The sequence below is a fragment of the Nerophis ophidion genome, linkage group LG28 (assembly GCF_033978795.1).
Source record: "Nerophis ophidion isolate RoL-2023_Sa linkage group LG28, RoL_Noph_v1.0, whole genome shotgun sequence".
Lineage (NCBI taxonomy): Eukaryota > Metazoa > Chordata > Actinopteri > Syngnathiformes > Syngnathidae > Nerophis > Nerophis ophidion.
This window is the reverse complement of record NC_084638.1, coordinates 25,791,435-25,811,474: the sequence shown is the minus strand read 5'-3', so window position 1 is coordinate 25,811,474 and position 20,040 is coordinate 25,791,435. Positions and strand designations below refer to the sequence as shown.

The 20,040-nt window shown below is 42.8% G+C and overlaps 2 protein-coding genes across 3 annotated transcripts in view; one reads left to right on the top strand and one right to left on the bottom strand.

The window, feature by feature from the left end:
• LOC133544948 (proenkephalin-A-like) overlaps nucleotides 1-20,040 on the top strand; it is a 145,310-nt gene that overhangs the window by 5,639 nt on the left and 119,631 nt on the right. The gene's annotated exons all lie outside the window — the stretch shown is intronic.
• The window catches only part of LOC133545567 (junctophilin-1-like), a 31,073-nt gene continuing 11,364 nt past the window's right edge, over nucleotides 332-20,040 (bottom strand). The window contains exons 3-7 of one of the 2 annotated variants that reach the window (XM_061891272.1): nucleotides 13,775-13,893; nucleotides 13,236-13,514; nucleotides 10,832-11,256; nucleotides 10,579-10,675; nucleotides 332-774 (exon numbers count right to left, since the gene is read on the bottom strand). In XM_061891272.1, coding sequence (XP_061747256.1) covers nucleotides 10,595-10,675; nucleotides 10,832-11,256; nucleotides 13,236-13,514; nucleotides 13,775-13,893 — 904 coding nt within the window. In that variant the 3' untranslated portion in view covers nucleotides 332-774; nucleotides 10,579-10,594. Of the gene's footprint in view, nucleotides 775-10,578; nucleotides 10,676-10,831; nucleotides 11,257-13,235; nucleotides 13,515-13,774; nucleotides 13,894-20,040 lie in introns of those variants that run through there. The other variant, XM_061891273.1, reaches the window with a different exon arrangement.

Here is a 20,040-nt window from a genome sequence, read left to right as displayed (position 1 = left end):
TAAATTGTGTTTGCACAACAAATGTTTTGGCGCTTTTGTTCATGTGGGAGAATATTCCAATAAAGGTGCACTACACACTACTTTTGAATTCATTATTGGGCTTTGCGTATACAATGCAGTTAATCGCGATTAATCGGAGAAATAGTGCGATTAACTTAGATTAAAATTTTGAATCGTTGCCCAGCCCTAATATATACACATTATTTTATGTGAATCTTCGGGGACCCAACAATTCGATCCGATTCCGATTCCTGCGGCAACGATTCGATTCAGAAAGGATTCTCGATTCGACCTGATTTCCGACACAAGAAATAAGAACTGAAGCGGGCTCTTTATGAGTTGGACAAGGCACAGATTTTATTGCATTTTTGGAAAAGTTCCACATTTCGAGTGTGTGACAGATGAAGTGTTTTTTTTTTCCTCAACAAAACCGACAAAAAAACAAACAACAACTAGCTACGTAAAGCGCAGCCCTGGCTCGCTGACTTGGTATCCTGACTTGGTGACCTGACGTGGGGGCTCAGGTGTTGGCTTCCTTTCCCGACGCCAAACCCGAGACGCCGGCCTCAACTTTCACTGCCTTCTAAGTGGAGGCTCAAATCTCCTCCCGTCCAATGGCGAGTCACGTCGTCGTCGTCCTCTCCCGCTTCTCGTTTCCCTCTCGCTCCACATTCTCCTCCTGCTTTCCTCCCTTCGTCTATTTTCAGTCCCGGGACCACGTTTTCAAGGTCCCCCGCCGATGGACAGGAACTTGGCCATCAAGTTGGGGTAAATCTGAAAGGTCAAAAGAGTTGTCAGCGGGGAACATTCAACACCCAAAAAAAGTAGTGAAGTTGTCAGGTTGTGTAAATGGGAAATGAAAAGAGAATATAACAAATCCTTTTCAAATTATATTCAACCGAATAGACTGCAAAGACACTTTTCCACTTTGCATCAGTCCATCTCAGATGAGCTTGGGCGGCGTTTCTGGGTGTTGTTGATAAATGGCTTTGCATAGTAGAGTTTTAACTGCGACTTACAGATATAGTGACCAACTGCAATTACCGACAGTGGTTTTCTGAAGTGTTCCTGAGCCCATGTGGATATATCCTTTACACACTGATGTCGCTTTTTGATGTAGCGTCTGAGGGATGCTGTATAATAGACTGTATTTATGTTATTCACATGTGAATAATGCTGTATAATAGACTGTATTTATAGTATTCATATGTGAATAATGCTGTATAATAGACTATTTATATTTTTCACATGCGATTATTGCTGTATTTATATTATTCACATGTGAATAATGCTGTATTATAGACTGTGTTTATATTATTCACATGTGAATAATGCTGTATAATAGACTTTATTTATGTTATTCACATGTGAATAATGCTGTATAATAGACTGTATTTATATCATTCACATGTTAATAATGATGTATAGTAGACTGTATTTATAGTATTCACATGTGAATACTGCTGTATAATAGACTATTTATATTATTCACATGTGAATATTGCTGTATTTATATTATTCACGTGTGAATAATGCTGTATAATAGACTGTATTTATATTATTCACATGTAAAGAATGCTGTATAATAGACTGTATTTATATTATTCACATGTGAATAATGCTGTATAATAGACTGTACTTATGTTATTCACATGCGAATAATGCTGTATAATAGACTATATTTATAGTATTCAGATGTGAATAATGCTGTATAATAGACTATTTATATTATTCACATGCGATTATTGCTGTATTTATATTATTCACACGTGAATAATGCTGTATAATAGACTGTGTTTATATTATTCACATGTGAATAATGCTGTATATTAGACTATTTATGTTATTCACATGTGAACAATGCTGTATAATAGACTGCATTTATATCATTCGAATAATGCTGTATAGTAGACTGTATTTATAGTATTCACATGTGAATAATGCGGTATAATAGACTATTTATATTGTTCACGTGTGAATATTGCTGTATTTATATTATTCACACGTGAATAATGCTGTAAAATAGACTGTGTTTATATTATTTACTTGTGAATAATGCTGTGTAATAGACTGTGTTTATATTATTCACATGTGAATAATGCTGTACAATAGACTGTATTTATATTGTTCAGAAGTGAATAATGCTGTATAATACTGTATTTATGTTATTCAAATGAAAATAATGCTTTATAATAGACTGTATTTATATTTGATGCATATATATATATGTATATATGTATGCACAGGTTTAGTCTATACAAGCCTGAATGGTAACATTGTTTGTACCTGACAAGTTTCCACTACCTTGTCTTTGCAGCCTTCTTCAGAGGGTTTTTACTATTCAGGCTATATTGATGATATCAACCTAAGAAAGCCAAATGAAGCTCTTGACTGTATTACTTACCTTTTAGAGCTAGCCATTGCGGAATGAAAGATACACACACACATAAATGATGTAAGGTAACGTAGTAGAAATGACCAGAAGCAGGTCCAAAATCTAATCAGTTGTTCCTTGCCCTATCTTCTGACCAGTCAGCCATCTAACAAACATACAAACCAACAAACAAACCAAACAACAAACCAGCAAACGAGCCGACCAATAAAGAAACAAACATACAAACAAACTAGTCAGCCATTTAACAAACGAACTGACAAACCAACCCATGAACATACAAACCAACAAACGGATCAAACAACAAACGAGCCGACCAATGAACAAACAAACATACAAACAAACCAGTTGGCCTACCAACCAACCAACCAACCAACCAACCAACCAACCAACCAACCAACCAACCAACAAACAAGCCAACCATTGAACAAACAAACAAGTCAGCAACTAACTAACTAACAAACAAACAAGCTGACCAATGGACAAACATAAAACAAACCAGTCAGCTAACAAACAAACATACAAATAAGCCATACAACAAACAAATGAACAATGAAACAATCAAACATTCAAATGAACCAACCAACAAACAAGCCGACCAATAGACAAAAAAACATTCAAATAAACCAACCAACCAAAAAACTAGTCCATTAATGAACAAACAAACATAATAACAAACCAGTCAGCCAACAAACAATAATACAAATGAAACAACCATTTAACCAACCAACAAACATGGCCACCAATGAACACACAAACATACAAACAAACCAGTCAGCAACTAACAAACAAACAAACAAGCCGACCAATTGACAAAAAACATACAAACAAACTAGTCAGCTAACAAACAAACATACAAATAAACCATACAACAAACAAACAAGCCGACCAATAGACAAAAAATCATTCAAATGAACCAACCAACCAAAAAACTAGTCCATTAATGAACAAACAAACATAATAACAAACCAGTCAGCCAACAAACAATAATACAAATGAAACAACCATTTAACCAACCAACAAACATGGCCACCAATGAACACACAAACATACAAACAAACCAGTCAGCAACTAACAAACAAACAAACAAGCCGACCAATTGACAAAAAACATACAAACAAACTAGTCAGCTAACAAACGAACAAACATACAAATAAACCATACAACAAACAAACAAGCCGACCAATGAACAAACAAACATATAGATGAACCAACCAACAAACAAACAAGCTGACCAATAAACAAACAAACATTCAAATGAACCAATCAACCAACCAACAAACAATTGAGGCCACATATGAACAAACAAACATACTAACAAACCTGTCAGCCAACAAACAAACATATAAACGAAACAACCAACCAACCAATTAACCAACCAACAAACATGCCCACCAATGAACAAACACACATACAAACAAACCAGTCAGCCAACAAAAAATATACAAATTAACCAACCAACAAACAATCAGGCCAACCAACTAACCAACAAACAAGCCGACCAATGAAAAACAAACATACAAATGAACCAACCAACAAACAAACAAGCCAACTGTGGTGGGCGTGGCCTGCGCACCAGCAACGAAGCGAGGTTTGACAAGACCGGCTTCGAGATTGGCGACAGGTGAGTGGATGACACAGCGGGAAGTGTTTGTCTAATCACTTGTCGCTCTGTTAAAGGCAGCAGTCGTTAAGCAGAGGTGGCGGGAGCACACGCGAGACACACGAAAAACAACTGCTGAAAAGCACAGAAGAAACTGAATGAACCAACAAACAAGCCAACCAATGAACAAACAAACATACAAATGAACCGACAAACAAGCCAACCAATGAACAAACAAATGGACCAACCAACCAACAATGGAGCCCGACAATGAAGAAACAAACATACAAACAAACCAGTCAGCCAAAAAACAAACCAACCAACCAACAAACAATCAAGCTCACCAATGAATCCACAAACATACAAATTAACCTACCAACAAACAAGCCGACCAACGAACAAACAAGCAAACATACAAATCAACCAACCAACCAACAAAGGAGCATATCAATGAACAAACATACGAACAAACCAGTCAGCCAACAAACAAACATACAAATGAAACAACCAACCAACAAACAAACAAGCCGACCAATGAACAAACAAACATACACATGAACCAACCAACAAACAAACAAGCCGACCAATGAACAAACAAACATACACATGAACCAACCAACAAAAAAGCCAACCAATAACCCAACCAACCAACATAGAAGCCCATCAATGAAAAAACAAACAGAGAAACGAACGAACCAACAAACAAACAAGCTGACCAATGAATCAACATACATAGAAATTAACCAACCAACAAACATAAAAGCCGACCAATGAACAAACCAACCAACCAACAAACAAACAAGCTAACCAATGAACAAACAAACCAGTCAGCAACTAACTAACAAACAAACAAGCCAACTAATGAACAAGCAAACATACAAATGAACCTGCCAACCAACAAAGGAGCATATCAATGAACAAACAAACATACAAACAAACCAGTCAGCCAACAAACAAACATGCAAATGAAACAACAAACAAACACGCCCACAAATGAACAAACAAACATACACATGAACCAACAAACAAACAAATGAGCCGACCAATGAACAAAGCAACCAACCAACCAATGATCAAATAAACCAGTCAGCCAACTAACAAACATACCAACCAACCAACCAACCAACCAACCAACCAACCAACCAACCAACCTGCCAACAAATAAGCCAACCAATAACCATACAAACATACAAATTAACCAACAAACAAACAAATGAGCCAACTAATGAACAAAGGAATAAACCAACCAACCCACCACTGAACAAACACACATACAAACAATCCAGTCAGCCAACTAACAAACATACAAACCAACCAACAAACCAACACACAAACATGCAAACAAATGAACAAACAAACGAACCGACCAACCAACAAACAAACAAGCCAACCAATGAACAAACATAAAAATGAACCAACCAACAAACAAACAAACTAACCCACTAATGAACAAACAAACATACAAATGAACCAACCAACCAATAAACAAAAACACATACAAACAACAAAAACGGAAATATACAACAAACAACATACAACAAAAACATACAAATGAACCAACCAACCAACCAACCAACCAACACACAAAAAAGCCAACAAACAAACATACAAATGAACCAGCCAACCAACCAATGAACACACATACAAACAACAAAAACAAAAACATACAACAAAAACAAACAACAACATACAACAAAAACGTACAAACCAACCAACCATCAAACAAGCCAACCAATTACCAAAAAAACATACAAATTAACCAACACACAAATGAGCCAACTAATGAACAAAGGAATAAACAAATCAACCAACCAATGAACAAACACATACAAACAATCCAGTCAGCCAACTAACAAACATACAAACCAACCAACCAACCAACCAACACACAAACAAGCCAACCAATGAACAAACAAACGAACCGACCAACCAACAAGCAAACAAACAAGCTGACCAATGAACAAACTAACATACAAACGAACCGGCCAACCAACCAAGAAGGGAACCAACAACAACAACAATTACACAAATAAGACAAAGCTGACACAAATGTTGTCTTTAACTAAAACTAATGTCTGTTTTTAGCATTTACCTGCCACACAATAATCAACGATCATACTTTGACTTCTCGGTCTGTGGCCCCTGGTGGAAAGAGTTGAGACCCCCCCGGGATGAAGCATGCTAATATTAAGCTCGGGCAATGACCTTCTCAGAGCTGCAACCCAACTGAACATTTGTGGACTATGTTTAGCAGGCGGGTTCGTGCCAGAGAACCAAGCAATTTAAATCAACTCCACCAAACTTCCTCCCAGAATTCTACCGAATATTACCATGGGTGTGGGTTCTGGAAAATCCTTTGTAAGCTGGGTAATCAGTCCCCTTGTCAGGTGAAGTGGTCCGAAGAGACCTGAACTGATCTCTTTGCCATCGGCTCGCCATGTTTGGATGCTAATCCCAAGTCCAAGGTCGACGTCCCACTGTCAAACATTCCTCTTTAGGGAAGTTTCGGTTTTGAGAATATAGTAGACTCCACTCCACTGATATGGCGACGATCAAGGCCGGTATCGCCCTCAAGGGTCTTCCAGCAGGACAGTGGTCCAAATCTTACGAGCGAGGCAGTAGTGGAGTGTTTCCGGAAGAAGAACGTGAGACCCCGAGAGTGGCCATGCCAGTCTGCAGACCTGGAAGACGCTGAAACCAGTGCCTCTATGGAAATGCCACCCTCTACCTCAAAGAAGTGCTCACCCCCAAATCCTCCACACAACACTTCCGCTCCGGACAGACTAACCTCCTCCAACCTCTGAGGACAGAGCTACGAACAATGGGAGTCTGTGGAACGCTCTCCCTGACCGCCTGAGGGCACCACAGACTGTGAATGCTTTTAAAAAGGGTTAAAAACCTTTTCTTTTTCGGCTTGTCCAGGGTGTAATCCGCCTCCCTCCCGAATGCAGCTGAGGTAGGCTCCAGCGACCCCGAATGGGACAAACGGTAGAAGATGGATGGATGGATGGATGGAAGCCCTTCTTTTTAAAAAATCCATTTTTTAGGTATAGGCATGGTAGTTCTAGTTTTTATTTTCATTAATTTTTTTAATACACTGTAGCACTTTGAGGTTGTTTGCACAATGGAAAATTCTTTTTACAAATAAAATCTATTATTATTACTATTATAAACTGTTAGAGTTTCCAAGTGACAAGCTTTGGAACACTCATGATTTAAAGCAAAGGTGAAAACGCGTTCTTTGCTGAGGGCCACAAAATCGAAGAATGTTGAGGCCATTTTTCGGCTTTAAGACCTGTAAAATATCTATATATGTATATTTTTTTTTATAAAGAACTAAAAAAATGCCATTTCAGTTGAAATTTCGTTTGAATGCTGAAGATCCAAAGACGAACTGAAATGATAACAGTTAACATGCCCGCCAAATAAGCAAAATTTGTTGAAAACAAAAAGACACCATGCTAACAGTACAATGCTAACATGATGTAGCATGCTTACCGTTAGCATTTATACCAAAATATACAACACCAGGGTGTTTATTTGCTAAATAAGCTACCATGCTAATGTTAGCGGGCTAAAATGCTAACTGTTAAATGTGTCAAATATCCATCCATCTTCTTCCGCTTATCCGAGGTCGGGTCGCGGGGGCTACAGCCTAAGTAGGGAAGCCCAGACTTCCCTCTCCCCAGCCACTTGGTCCAGCTCCTCCCGGTGGATCCCGAGGCGTTCCCAGGCCAGCCGGGAGAGATAGTCTTCCCAGCGTGTCCTGGGTCTTCCCCGTGGCCTCCTACCAGTTGGATGTGCCCTTAACACCTCCCGAGGGAAGTGTTCGGGTGGCATCCTGAGCAGATGCCCGAACCACCTCATCTGGCTCCTCTCCATGTGGAGGAGCTGCGGCTTTACTTGGAGTTCCTCCCAGATGGCAGAGCTTCTCACCCTATCTCTAAGGGAGAGACCCGCCACACGGAGGAGGAAACTCATTTCGGGCGCATTTTGATCTTGACCTTTTGGTCATAACCCAAAGCTCATGACCAAGGGTGAGGATGGGAACGTAGATGGACAGGTAAATTGAGAGCTTTGCCCTCCGGCTCAGCTCCTTCCTCACCACGGCGTGGCGAAGTTGGTAGAGTGGCTGTGCCAGTAATCTGAAGGTTACTGGTTCAATCACCAGCTTCTACCATCCTAGTCACGTCCGTTGTGTCCTTGGGCAAGACACTTCACCCTTGCTCCTGATAGGATCCTGGTGAGCTGCCTAACATGGCAGCTCCCACCGTCAGTGTGTGAATGTGTGTGTGAATGGGTGAATGTGGAAATAGTGTCAAAGCGCTTTGAGTACCTTGAAGGTAGAAAAGCGCCATACAAGTATAACCCATTTACCATTTACCACAAAGGATCGATACAGCGTCCGCATTACTGAAGACGCCGCACCGATCCGCCTGACGATCTCACCATCCACTTTTCCCTCACTCGTGAACAAGACTCCGAGGTACTTGAACTCCTCCACTTGCGGCAAGATCTCCTCCCCAACCCTGCAAGATCTCCAACCCTGTTGACTGCGCCTAGAAATTCTGTCCATAAAAGTTCTGAACAGAATCGGTGACAAAGGACAGCCTTGGCGGAGTCCAACCCTCACTGGAAACATATTCGACTTACTGCTGGCAATGCGGACCAAGCTCTGACACTGATCGTCCAGGGAGCAGACCGTCACAATCAGACAGTCCGTTACCCCATACTCTCTGAGCACTCCCTACAGGACGTCCCGGGGGTACACGGTCGAACGCCTTCTCCAAGTCCACAAAGCACATGTAGACTAGTTGGGCAAACTCCCATGCATCCTCCGAGAGAATAAAGCTGGTCCACAGATCCACGACCAGGACCAAAACCACACTGTTCCTCCTGAATCGGAGGTTCTGCTATTCGGCGTAGCCTCCTCTCCGGTACACCTGAACAGACCTTACCGGAAAGGCGTCAAATACTCAAATATACTACTCTGAGGTGTGTACCTAAAAGGTTTAAAAGGCGAGAATGCTAACGTTAGCATGCACCGAGCACAAAAATATGACTGAGATGTGTACCCACAGAATTAGTTAGCATACTAATGTTAACATGCTAACAGGCGTCATTTGTCAAGTCACAAAATATTTATGCAAAATTAGCAAAAAAAAGCTAGGGTATCAGAATGCTAACGATTGATTCACTTTGGACACCCCTGGTTGGGAAAGTAATAGTTCATAATGTATGGCGAGTAGGCCGGTGCCGGCTGACAGGTGCCTCGCAGTGTGGAGACGATCTCAAACACGAGGAACAACATTTCTTTGCACTTGCAGACGCAACGACCAACTGTAGTTACTGACGGTGTTTTTTTCTGAAGTGTTCCTGAGCCCATGTGGTGATATCCTTTACACACTGATGTGGCTTTTTGTCGCCTGAGGGATCCGAAGTGCATAATATCATAGCTTGCTCCGGATTCTCTGAACCTTTTGACGATATTACGTAGCGTGGACTGGGAAACCCCTTCAATTCCCTTGTGATAGCTGGTGGAGAAATGTTGTTCTTAGTCAATTTGATCAGTCATTTGGTGACAAAGTGGTGACCCTCGCCCCGTCCTTGTTTGTGAACGACTGAGCATTTCCCGGAATCTGATTTTATACCCAATCACCGCACCCACCTTGTTCCCGATTAGCCCGTTCACCTGTGGGATGTTCCAAATAAGTGTTTGACGAGCATCCCTCAAATTTGTCATTCTTTTTGCCACTTTTCTGAAACATGTTGCAGGCTTCAAATTCCATCCATCTATCCATTTTCTACCGCTTATTCCTTTTGGGATGGCAGGGGGCGCTGGTGCCTATCTCAGCTACAATCGGGCAGAAGGCGTTGTACACCCTGGACAAGTCGCCACATCATTGCAGGGCCAACACAGATAGACAACATTCACACACACTAGAGACCATTTGGTGTTGCCAATCAACCTATCCCCAGGTGTATGTCTTTGGAGGTGGGAGGGGCCTATCCCCAGATGCATGTCTTTGGAGGTAGGGGGAAGCCGGAGTACCCGGAGGGAACCCACGCAGTCACGGGGAGGACATGCAAACTCCACACAGAAAGATCCAAAGCCCGGGATTTAACCCAGGACTACTCAGGACCTCTGTTAATTCACACACTAGGGACCATTTAGTGTTGCTAATCAACCTACCCCCAGGTGCGGTTCTTTGGAGGTGGGGGGGGCCTTTCCCCAGGTGCATGTCTTTGGAGGTGGGAGGGGCCTATCCCCAAGTGCATGTCTTTGGAAGTGGGGGGGAAGACAGAGTACCCGGAGGGAACCCACGCAGTCACGGGGAGGACATGCAAACTCCACACAGAAAGATCCCGAGCCCGGGATTGAACCCAGGGCTACTCAGAACCTTCATATTGTGAGGCAGATGCACTATCCCCTCCTCCACCCTGCTGCCCGCTTCAAATTCCAAATGAGCTAATATTTGCCAAAAAATAACAACAACCTTGTCTTTGCAGTCCATAGGTTGAAAAGGATTTGCAAATCATTGTATTTTTGTAACCGCCACATGCTTGTCTTGTTGTCCCTTACCTGAGTTCAAATTTGGTCAGGTGAGGAAATGGACAAAAATGATAGCCAGACCAACATTCAGTAGCATCACCAGCAACACCAGGATAGAGTTAGGACCCTGCGGGACCAAAAACAGAAGTAAGGGTTAACCGTTTCTACTTCATGAAGTCCACATCCGTAATTTATCACACGATCCAAAGAATTCCGAGGGTTTGGTTCGTCGTCATAACTGCCGCTCCAGTCCGACACCCGCTTTCAAAAGTCAACGACTTACCGACGTTTCCTCGACAATCTCAGGACTAATTTCCACACTTGCTTTCTTGGTTTCTGCCAAAGTCCTCGGTTTGCTCGACTCCGGCACTTTCATTTTGGAAGGCTCCGGAGCCCTGCCATTCTCCTTCGGCGGGACCGGGGAAGGACTCGGCGCGGGCGTCACCTTCGCCGGCGCCGCCCACGTCTGCTTAGGAGGAGGAGGCAAGCGCGCCAGGCTCGACGGGTGGAAATCATCCTCCAGGTCTACCGGTTCTTCCGGCGGCAACATCTTCACGTCCTTGACGTAGTAACCGTGGTACTGGGAGTGGATCTGTCCATTGCTCGGGAGACCACTCGCCAGCACGGCTGCCTTGGCGGGTGAGTACGTTGGCGCCTGTTGCCTCCCTTCCTGTTTGAGAGAAAGTTTCGATGCATCCTTTGTCATTCCTGTTTTGTAAAGAGAAAAAGTCACATCAAATACTTCAACCAACATGCCGTAACACCTCTAGATGACTGCAACCACCCGTCGCAAGAGCCTACCAGTCGACCCACTGGATCATGAGCTAATGTGGGGAAGTGGCTTCTTGGTTTACTTCAAAGTACAAACCCTGTTTCCATATGAGTTGGGAAATTGTGTTAGATGTAAATATAAACAGAATACAATGATTTGCAAATCCTTTTCAAGCCATATTCAGTTGAATATGCTACAAAGACAACATATTTGATGTTCAAACTGATAAAAACATTTTTTTTGCAAATAATCATTAACTTTAGAATTTGATGCCAGCAACACGTGACAAAGAAGTTGGGAAAGGTGGCAATAAATACGGATAAAGTGGAGGAATGGTCATCAAACACTTATTTGGAACATCCCACAGGTGTGCAGGCTAATTGGGAACAGGTGGGTGCCATGATTGGGTATAAAAACAGCTTCCCAAAAAATGCTCAGTCTTTCACAAGAAAGGATGGGGCGAGGTACACCCCTTTGTCCACAACTGCGTGAGCAAATAGTCAAACAGTTTAAGAACAACATTTCTCAAAGTGCAATTGCAAGAAATTTAGGGATTAAAACATCTACAGTCCATAATATCATCAAAAGGTTCAGAGAATCTGGAGAAATCACTCCACGTAAGCGGCATGGCCGGAAACCAGCATTGAATGACCGTGACCTTCGATCCCTCAGACAGCACTGTATCAAAAACCGTCATCAATCTCTGAAGGATATCACCACATGGGCTCAGGAACACTTCAGAAAACCACTGTCACTAAATACAGTTTGTCGCTACATCTTTAAGTGCAAGTTAAAGCTGTACTATGCAAAGCGAAAGCCATTTATCAACAACATCCAGAAACGCCGCCGGCTTCTTTGGGCCCGAGATCATTTAAGATGGACTGATGCAAAGTGGAAAAGTGTTCTGTGGTCTAACGAGTCCACATTTCAAATTGTTTTTGGAAATATTCGACATTGTGTCATCCAGACCAAAGGGGAAGCGAACCATCCAGATTGTTATCGACGCAAAGTTCAAAAGCCAGCATCTGTGATGGTATGGGGGTGCAATAGTGTCCAAGGCATGGGTAACTTACACATCTGTGAAGGCACCATTAATGCTGAAAGGTACATACAGGTTTTGGAATAACATATGCTGCCATCTAAGCGCCGTCTTTTTCATGGACGCCCCTGCTTATCTCAGCAATGCCAGGCCACATTCAGCACGTGTTACAATAGCGTGGCTTCGTTAAAAAAGAGTGCGGGTACTTTCCTGGCCCGCCTGCAGTCCAGACCTGTCTCCCATGGAAAATGTGAAGCGTAAAATAGGACAGCGGAGACCCCGGACTGTTGAAGGACTGAAGCTCTACATAAAACAAGAATGGGAAAGAATTCCACTTTCAAAGCTTCAACAATTAGTTTCCTCAGTTCCCAAATGTTTATTGAGTGTTGTTAAAAGAAAAGGTGATGTAACAGAGTGGTGAACATGCCCTTTCCCAACTACTTTGGCACGTGTTGCAGCCATGAAATTCTAAGTTAATTATTATTTGCAAAAAAAAAAAAAAAGTTTATGAGTTTGAACATCAAATATGTTGTCTTTGTAGTGCATTCAACTGAATATGGGTTGAAAAGGATTTGCACATCATTGTATTCCGTTTATGTTGACATCTAACACAATTTCCTGGGGTTTGTATGAATTTGTTGTCTTTGAAGTCTATTCAACTGAATCTAAGCTGAAAAAGATTTGCAAATCATTGACTTCGGTTTCTATTCACCATTTACTCAATGTGCCAACTCCACTGGTTTTGGCTTTTGTATCATTTTGATTATAGTATCGGGTCAATACCAAGGCTTTCGGTATCGCGCAATCCCACGATAGACTGACTGACTGTTCAATTAAAACTCCCGCAACTTCCTGTTGCTATTAAGGCCAACTTACCTGCAGTCAAGGACTCATGGGTTGGGGTTCTGTTGTCCCCCCCAGCAGAGTTCTGGGGGTTGACGGTGGCGGACGGTTTACTGCTGACCAGAGTCTTCTGGACGAGAGTCGGCGAAGCAGTGGGGCTGGGGCCCGGGCTCTGAGATGGCGAGTGTGACGGCGTCGTCCCTTTGCGGTAGAAATGAGGGCTACTCGAGGGAGTTTTCTCCGGTTTAACCTCGTCGGGGATCTCCTTCACTTCCACCGGCTCGTTGTATTTCTGCCGAATGTAGTCCGGGCCTGCAACACGTACGCGAAGATTTGTATCCATTCAAGTAGTTTTCTGTCGCATGAAAACATCTTAAATAAAAGGAAACCTAAGAATCAAACTTGATCTTAAAACCAACCCAAGTACCAAACTGTAACGGTTCCTTTGGAATTCGTACAAACTCACACTGTATGCATCCTCTGGGAGGAAATTCACATTTGATATCACGTAGATAATAGGATCGATACAGAAGATATGCATTATGCAACATGTTGGATCTGATTACGAGTACCTGGCTGGTAGAAGCTGGGTGAAAGTTCTTTGGCCACGGCTCTGGCAATGTCCGAGTCTTGACTCGCCGACTGCGCAGCTTGGTCTGCTGCCTCCGCTTTGGCCCGAGTGTGAGATGTTCTAGAAGAATCCACAGTTGCAGTCATGATTTTATAATACGGTTGCGGAAACTGCAACGTTAGCTGAAAAACTACAAATGCGTGGTTGTGAAGAAGTACGTTGTTAGTAGGGGTGAAGGCACCAAACAATTCGATCCTATTAGAAGTAGTATTAGTAGAAGCATTTAAAGCCTTTAAATAGACCCCCCTTTTAGACCAGTTGATCTGCTGCTTCTTTTCTTTTCTGCTCTGCCCCCCTCTCCCTGGTGGAGGGGGTGGGGGGGGAGGGCACAGGTTCGGTGGCTGTCTGTCCAAAGTCGGGACCCTGGGTGGACCGTTCGCTTGTGCATTGGTTGGGGACATCTCTGCGCTGCTGACCTGTCCCCGCTCGGTTTGGTCTCCTGCTGGCCCCACTCTGGACTGGACTCTCACTCTTATGATAGATCCAATATGGACTGGACTCTCACTATTATGTTAGATCCACTATGGACTGGACTCCCACTATTATGTTAGATCCACTATGGACTGGACTCTCACAATATTATGCTAGATCCACAATGGACTGGACTCTCACAATATTATGCTAGATCCACTATCGACTGGACTCTCACACTATTATGTTAGATCCACTATGGACTGGACTCTCACAATATTATGCTAAATCCACTATGGACTGGACTCTCACTATTATGCTGGATCCACTATGGACTGGACTCTCACTATTATTTTATATCCAATATGGACTGGACTCTCACTATTATGTTAGATCCACTATGAACTGGACTCTCACACTATTATGTTAGATCCACTAGGGACTGGACTCTCACAATATTATGTTAGATCCACTATGGACTGGACTCACACTATTATGTTAGATCCACTATGGACTAGACTTCCACTATTATGTTAGATCCACTATGGACTGGACTCTCACTATTATGTTAGATCCACTATGGACTGGACTCTCACACTATTATGTTAGATCCACTATGGACTGGACTCTCACAATATTATCTTGGATCCACTATCGACTGGACTCTCACTATTATGTTAGATCCACTATGGACTGGACTCTCACAATATTTTGTTAGATCCACTATGGACTGGACTCTCACACTATTATGTTAGAACCACTATCGACTGGACTCTCACTATTATGTTAGATCCACTATAGACTGGACTCTCACAATATTATGCTAGGGTTTCTCATTGTCCCCTTGGGTTGAGTTTTTCCTTGCCCTGATGTGGGATCTGAACCGAGGATGTCTTTCTGGCCTGTGCAGCCCTTTGAGACACTTGTGATTCAGGGCTATGTAAATATAAACATTGGTTGATTGAATGATTGATTGATATTCCGATTCAACCCAGAATCAAGTCTTGATTTAACAAGATTCTGAATTCATACCGATTTCAGCGTTGTATTATTGGGTATAATAGTTGTAATGAAAGTTTTTCAAAACTACAGGTTCCAAAAACTAATTCCGGTTGCACGGACACGCCCCTAAACGTGGGTTTGGATGAGTAAGAATCAAGGTTCGGATGCGAATCCATTTTTTGGTACCTACTGTCTAGTCCCCAATTGTTCATGATAGTGTGTGTATGTTTGTATGAACACTACTACCACTTCTACTACGAAACCAGGTTTCGTTTTGGGAGCAAACTTTTATTTACCTCAATTAAATCAAAAACCGTGGCACTAATGCTTAGCCTGTTGGCCCCAAAGTCAGGAAACTGGGGATCAAAATCTCTACTCGGGCATCTCTGCGTGGAGTTCAAATACTTTCTCTGGGGTTCATCCATTTTCTACCGCTTGTCCAGTTCGGGGATGCAGGGGGGTGCCGGAGCCTAACTCAGCTGCATTCGGGTGGAAGGCGGAGTACACCCTGGACAAGTCGCCACCTCATCGCAGGGCCAACACAGATAGACGGACAACATTCACACACTAGGGACCATTTGGTGTTGCCAATCAACCAATGTCTTTGGAGGTGGGAGGGGCCTATCCTCAGGTGCATGTCTTTGGAGGTGGGAGGGGCCTATCCTCAGGTGCATGTCTTTGGAGGTGGGAGGGGCTATCCCCAGGTGCATGTCTTTGGAGGTGGGAGGAAGTCGGAGTACCCAGAGGGAACCCACGCAGTCACAGGGAGGACATGCAAATTCCACACAGAAAGATCCCGAGCCCGGGATTGAACCCAGAACTACTCAGGACCTTCGTATTGTGAGGCCGACGCAAAAACCCCTCCTCCAAAGTGCTGCCCTTCTCTGGGGTCATTTAGGAAAAATGTGACACATGTATACTCTAGTCCTATCTAAGACTCCCCCCTAACCCTGTCTTGGAGGTATCAGGAAAGACCGCAAATGGACACTTAAGGCATCAGTAGGGCCCTCCCCCAAAAAGCTGGATTCCAAACCACCTTGGGTACTGAGGCTATTTAGGGACAGGCACCCTTTCCGGGGTGTTTTGGAACCCTCAGGATGTTAGGTCCTCCCTGAGTGAAGGACTTTTTAACAATATAAGTATATGGCCGCAGTCCTTCTAGGGTATTCTCATCCGTACCCTGAGAATTCAAAACCACTAGTCCAAAAACCGCGGAGAAGTCATGTTTCCCTCAGCGACCCCAACTTTCTACCGCATTCTAAAAACATGCATCCTGGGGAGACTGGAGAGTCTAAGTTGTCCGGAGGTGTGACTGGCTGGCGACCAGTCTACAGTGTAGGGACAGCCTCCAGCTTGCCGTGACCCTATTTGATGGATTATGAGACCCGTTCATATAACTTCGTAAGGCGGTTCAGTTACAAAATCAGCAGGGGATCAAACGCTTATGTTCCTGCACCGCATGGGAATAGGATGTCTCACATCGCTCTAATGCTCAGCGACTTCGAGATGTGAGAACATCCATCAGCAATCTCAGAACAAGATCAAGTGACCGTCCCAGAGGCAGATATCCAAAAAGAGCGTCAAGTATGAGGACCTGGACGGCACCAGCGCAGCTACCGGGCAATGAAAGGAACTACACTCAAACCCGGAGTAGTGTACACGAGGAAAGACTGTCCAGATCCTAGAAACGTACCTAAATCGTACATAGAAGCTTCGGTCAGGCCTCACAGTGGTAATGGTTTAAGTACACAGAGGTCTCCACCCACTAAGCCAGGTCCTTACGGTTGTTTTAGATACCAATTCCACCCATCATCTAAGAACTCCACATAGATAGACGTCGAGTCATATTACACGTATCTCTTATGTATGACTGCCATCATAGTGCAGTTTATGCATATCTCTTATGTGTGACTGCCATCATATGGCAGTCTACACGTATCTCTTATGTGTGACTGCCATCATATTGCAGTCTACACATATCTCTAATGTGTGACTGCCTACATATTACAGTCTCCACGTATCTCTTATGTGTGACTGCCGTCATATTGCAGTCTACACGTATCTCTTATGTGTGACTGCCATCATATTGCAGTCGACACATACCTGTTATGCGTGACTGCATCATATTGCAGTCTACACGTATCTCTTATGTGTGACTGCCATCATATTGCAGTCTACACGTATCTCTTGTGTGACTGCCATCATATTGCAGTCTACATGTATCTCTTATGTGTGACTGCCATCATATTGCAGTCTACACGTATCTCTTATGTGTGACTGTCATCATATTGCAGTCTACACATATCTCTTATGTGTGACTGCCATCATATTGCAGTCTACACGTATCTCTTGTGTGTGACTGCCATCATATTGCAGTCTACACGTATCTCTTATGTGTGACTGCCATCATATTGCAGTCTACACCTCTCTTATGTGTAACTGCCATCATATTGCAGTCTACGCATATCTCTTACAGTATGTGTGACTGCCTTCTTATTGCAGTGTACACGTATCTCTTATGTGTGATTGCCATCATATTGCAGTGTACACGTATCTGCTATGTGTGACTGCCATCATATGGCAGTCCACATGTATCTTATGTGTGACTGCCATCATATTGCAATCTACACATATCTCTTATGTGTGACTTCCATTATATTGCAGTCTACACGTATCTCTTTTGTGTGACTGCCATCATATTGCAGTCTACACGTATCTCTTATGTGTGACGGCCATCATATTGCAGTCTACACGTGTCTCACTTTATGTGCGACTGTCATCATATTGCAGTCTACATGTATCTCTTATGTGTGACTGCCATCATATTGCTGTCTACACGTGTCTCACTTTATGTGCGACTGCCATCATATTGCAGTCTACACGTATCTCTTATGTGTGACTGCCATCATATTGCAGTCTACACATATCTCTTATGTGTGACTGCCATAATATTGCAGTCTACACGTATCTCTTGTGTGTGACTGCCATCATATTTCAGTCTACACGTATCTCTTATGTGTGACTGCCATCATATTGCAGTCTACACATATCTCTTATGTGTGACTGCCATCATATTGCAGTCTACACGTATCTCTTGTGTGTGACTGCCATCATATTGCAGTCTACACGTATCTCTTATGTGTGACTGCCATCATATTGCAGTCTACACCTATCTCTTATGTGTAACTGCCATCATATTGCAGTCTACGCATATCTCTTATGTGTGACTGCCATCATATTGCAGTCTACACCTATCTCTTATGTGTAACTGCCATCATATTGCAGTCTACGCATATCTCTTATGTGTGACTGCCATCATATTGCAGTCCACGCATATCTCTTACGGTATGTGTGACTGCCTTCTTATTGCAGTGTACACGTATCTCTTATGTGTGATTGCCATCATATTGCAGTGTACACGTATCTGCTATGTGTGACTGCCATCATATGGCAGTCCACATGTATCTTATGTGTGACTGCCATCATATTGCAATCTACACATATCTCTTATGTGTGACTGCCATTATATTGCAGTCTACACGTATCTCTTTTGTGTGACTGCCATCATATTGCAGTCTACACATATCTCTTATGTGGGACTGCCATCATATTGCAGTGTACACGTATCTGTTATGTGTGATTGCCATCATATTGCAGTCTACACGTATCTGTTATGTGTGACTGCCATCATATTGCAGTCCACATGTATCTTATGTGTGACTGCCATCATATTGCAGTCTACACGTGTCTCACTTTATGTGCGACTGCCATCATATTGCAGTCTACACGTATCTCTTTTGTGTGACTGCCATTATATTGCAGTCTACACGTATCTCTTTTGTGTGACTGCCATCATATTGCAATCTACACAGATCTGTTATGTGTGACTTCATCATATTGCAGTCTACACATATCTCTTATGTGTGACTGCCATCATATTGCAGTCTACACGTATCTCTTGTGTGTGACTGCCATCATATTGCAGTCTACACGTATCTCTTATGTGTGACTGCCATCATATTGCAGTCTACACACCTATCTCTTATGTGTGACTGCCATCATATTGCAGTCTACACACCTATCTCTTATGTGTGACTGCCATCATATTGCATTTTACGCATATCTCTTATGTGTGACTGCCATCATATTGCAGTCTACATCTATCTCTTATGTGTGACTGCCATCATATTGCAGTCCAAACGTATCTCTTATGCGTGACTGCCATCTACTGGTCACAGTTATAATTTCACCATGTACCAAATAAAATAGCTTCGGGGTCAGTAAGCACAACCAAATTTGTTTCCGTACATTAGGCGCACCGGACTATAAGGCGAAAATAAAAGGATTTTAAGTGTGCCTCATAGTCCGAATATACAGGATTAAAATTAAGGGTATTCAATATAGAGGTTCTTAAGGGAGGCAAAACTTTTGTTTTGAATTAAATACTTTGGTAAATAGGAATGTAGCACTGAGAGGTCTCTCCAGTTTTTGTGTTTTAGTTTCAGATGCTGCAATTAGCTCGTCTTTTTTAAACAAACTTTGCAGCGTGCGGTCATTTGTTCCACGCTCCTTTCTGCAAAACCCAACCACTGACGACACTTTTCCTTTCTTTGGAACAAACGTCTGGCTCTCGTTCGCGTTAGCGTTAGCCACGTTTTGCCAGGTGCGTGTGAATTTCCCTATGGACGGAAGTTACGGAAGCGCCCGGGGGCAAACACCATTTCATTAAATTGTCTGCAACAAAAAATTTAATTTTATTGATGAAGTCGATGTATCTCCCAGAGCTAGTACCAC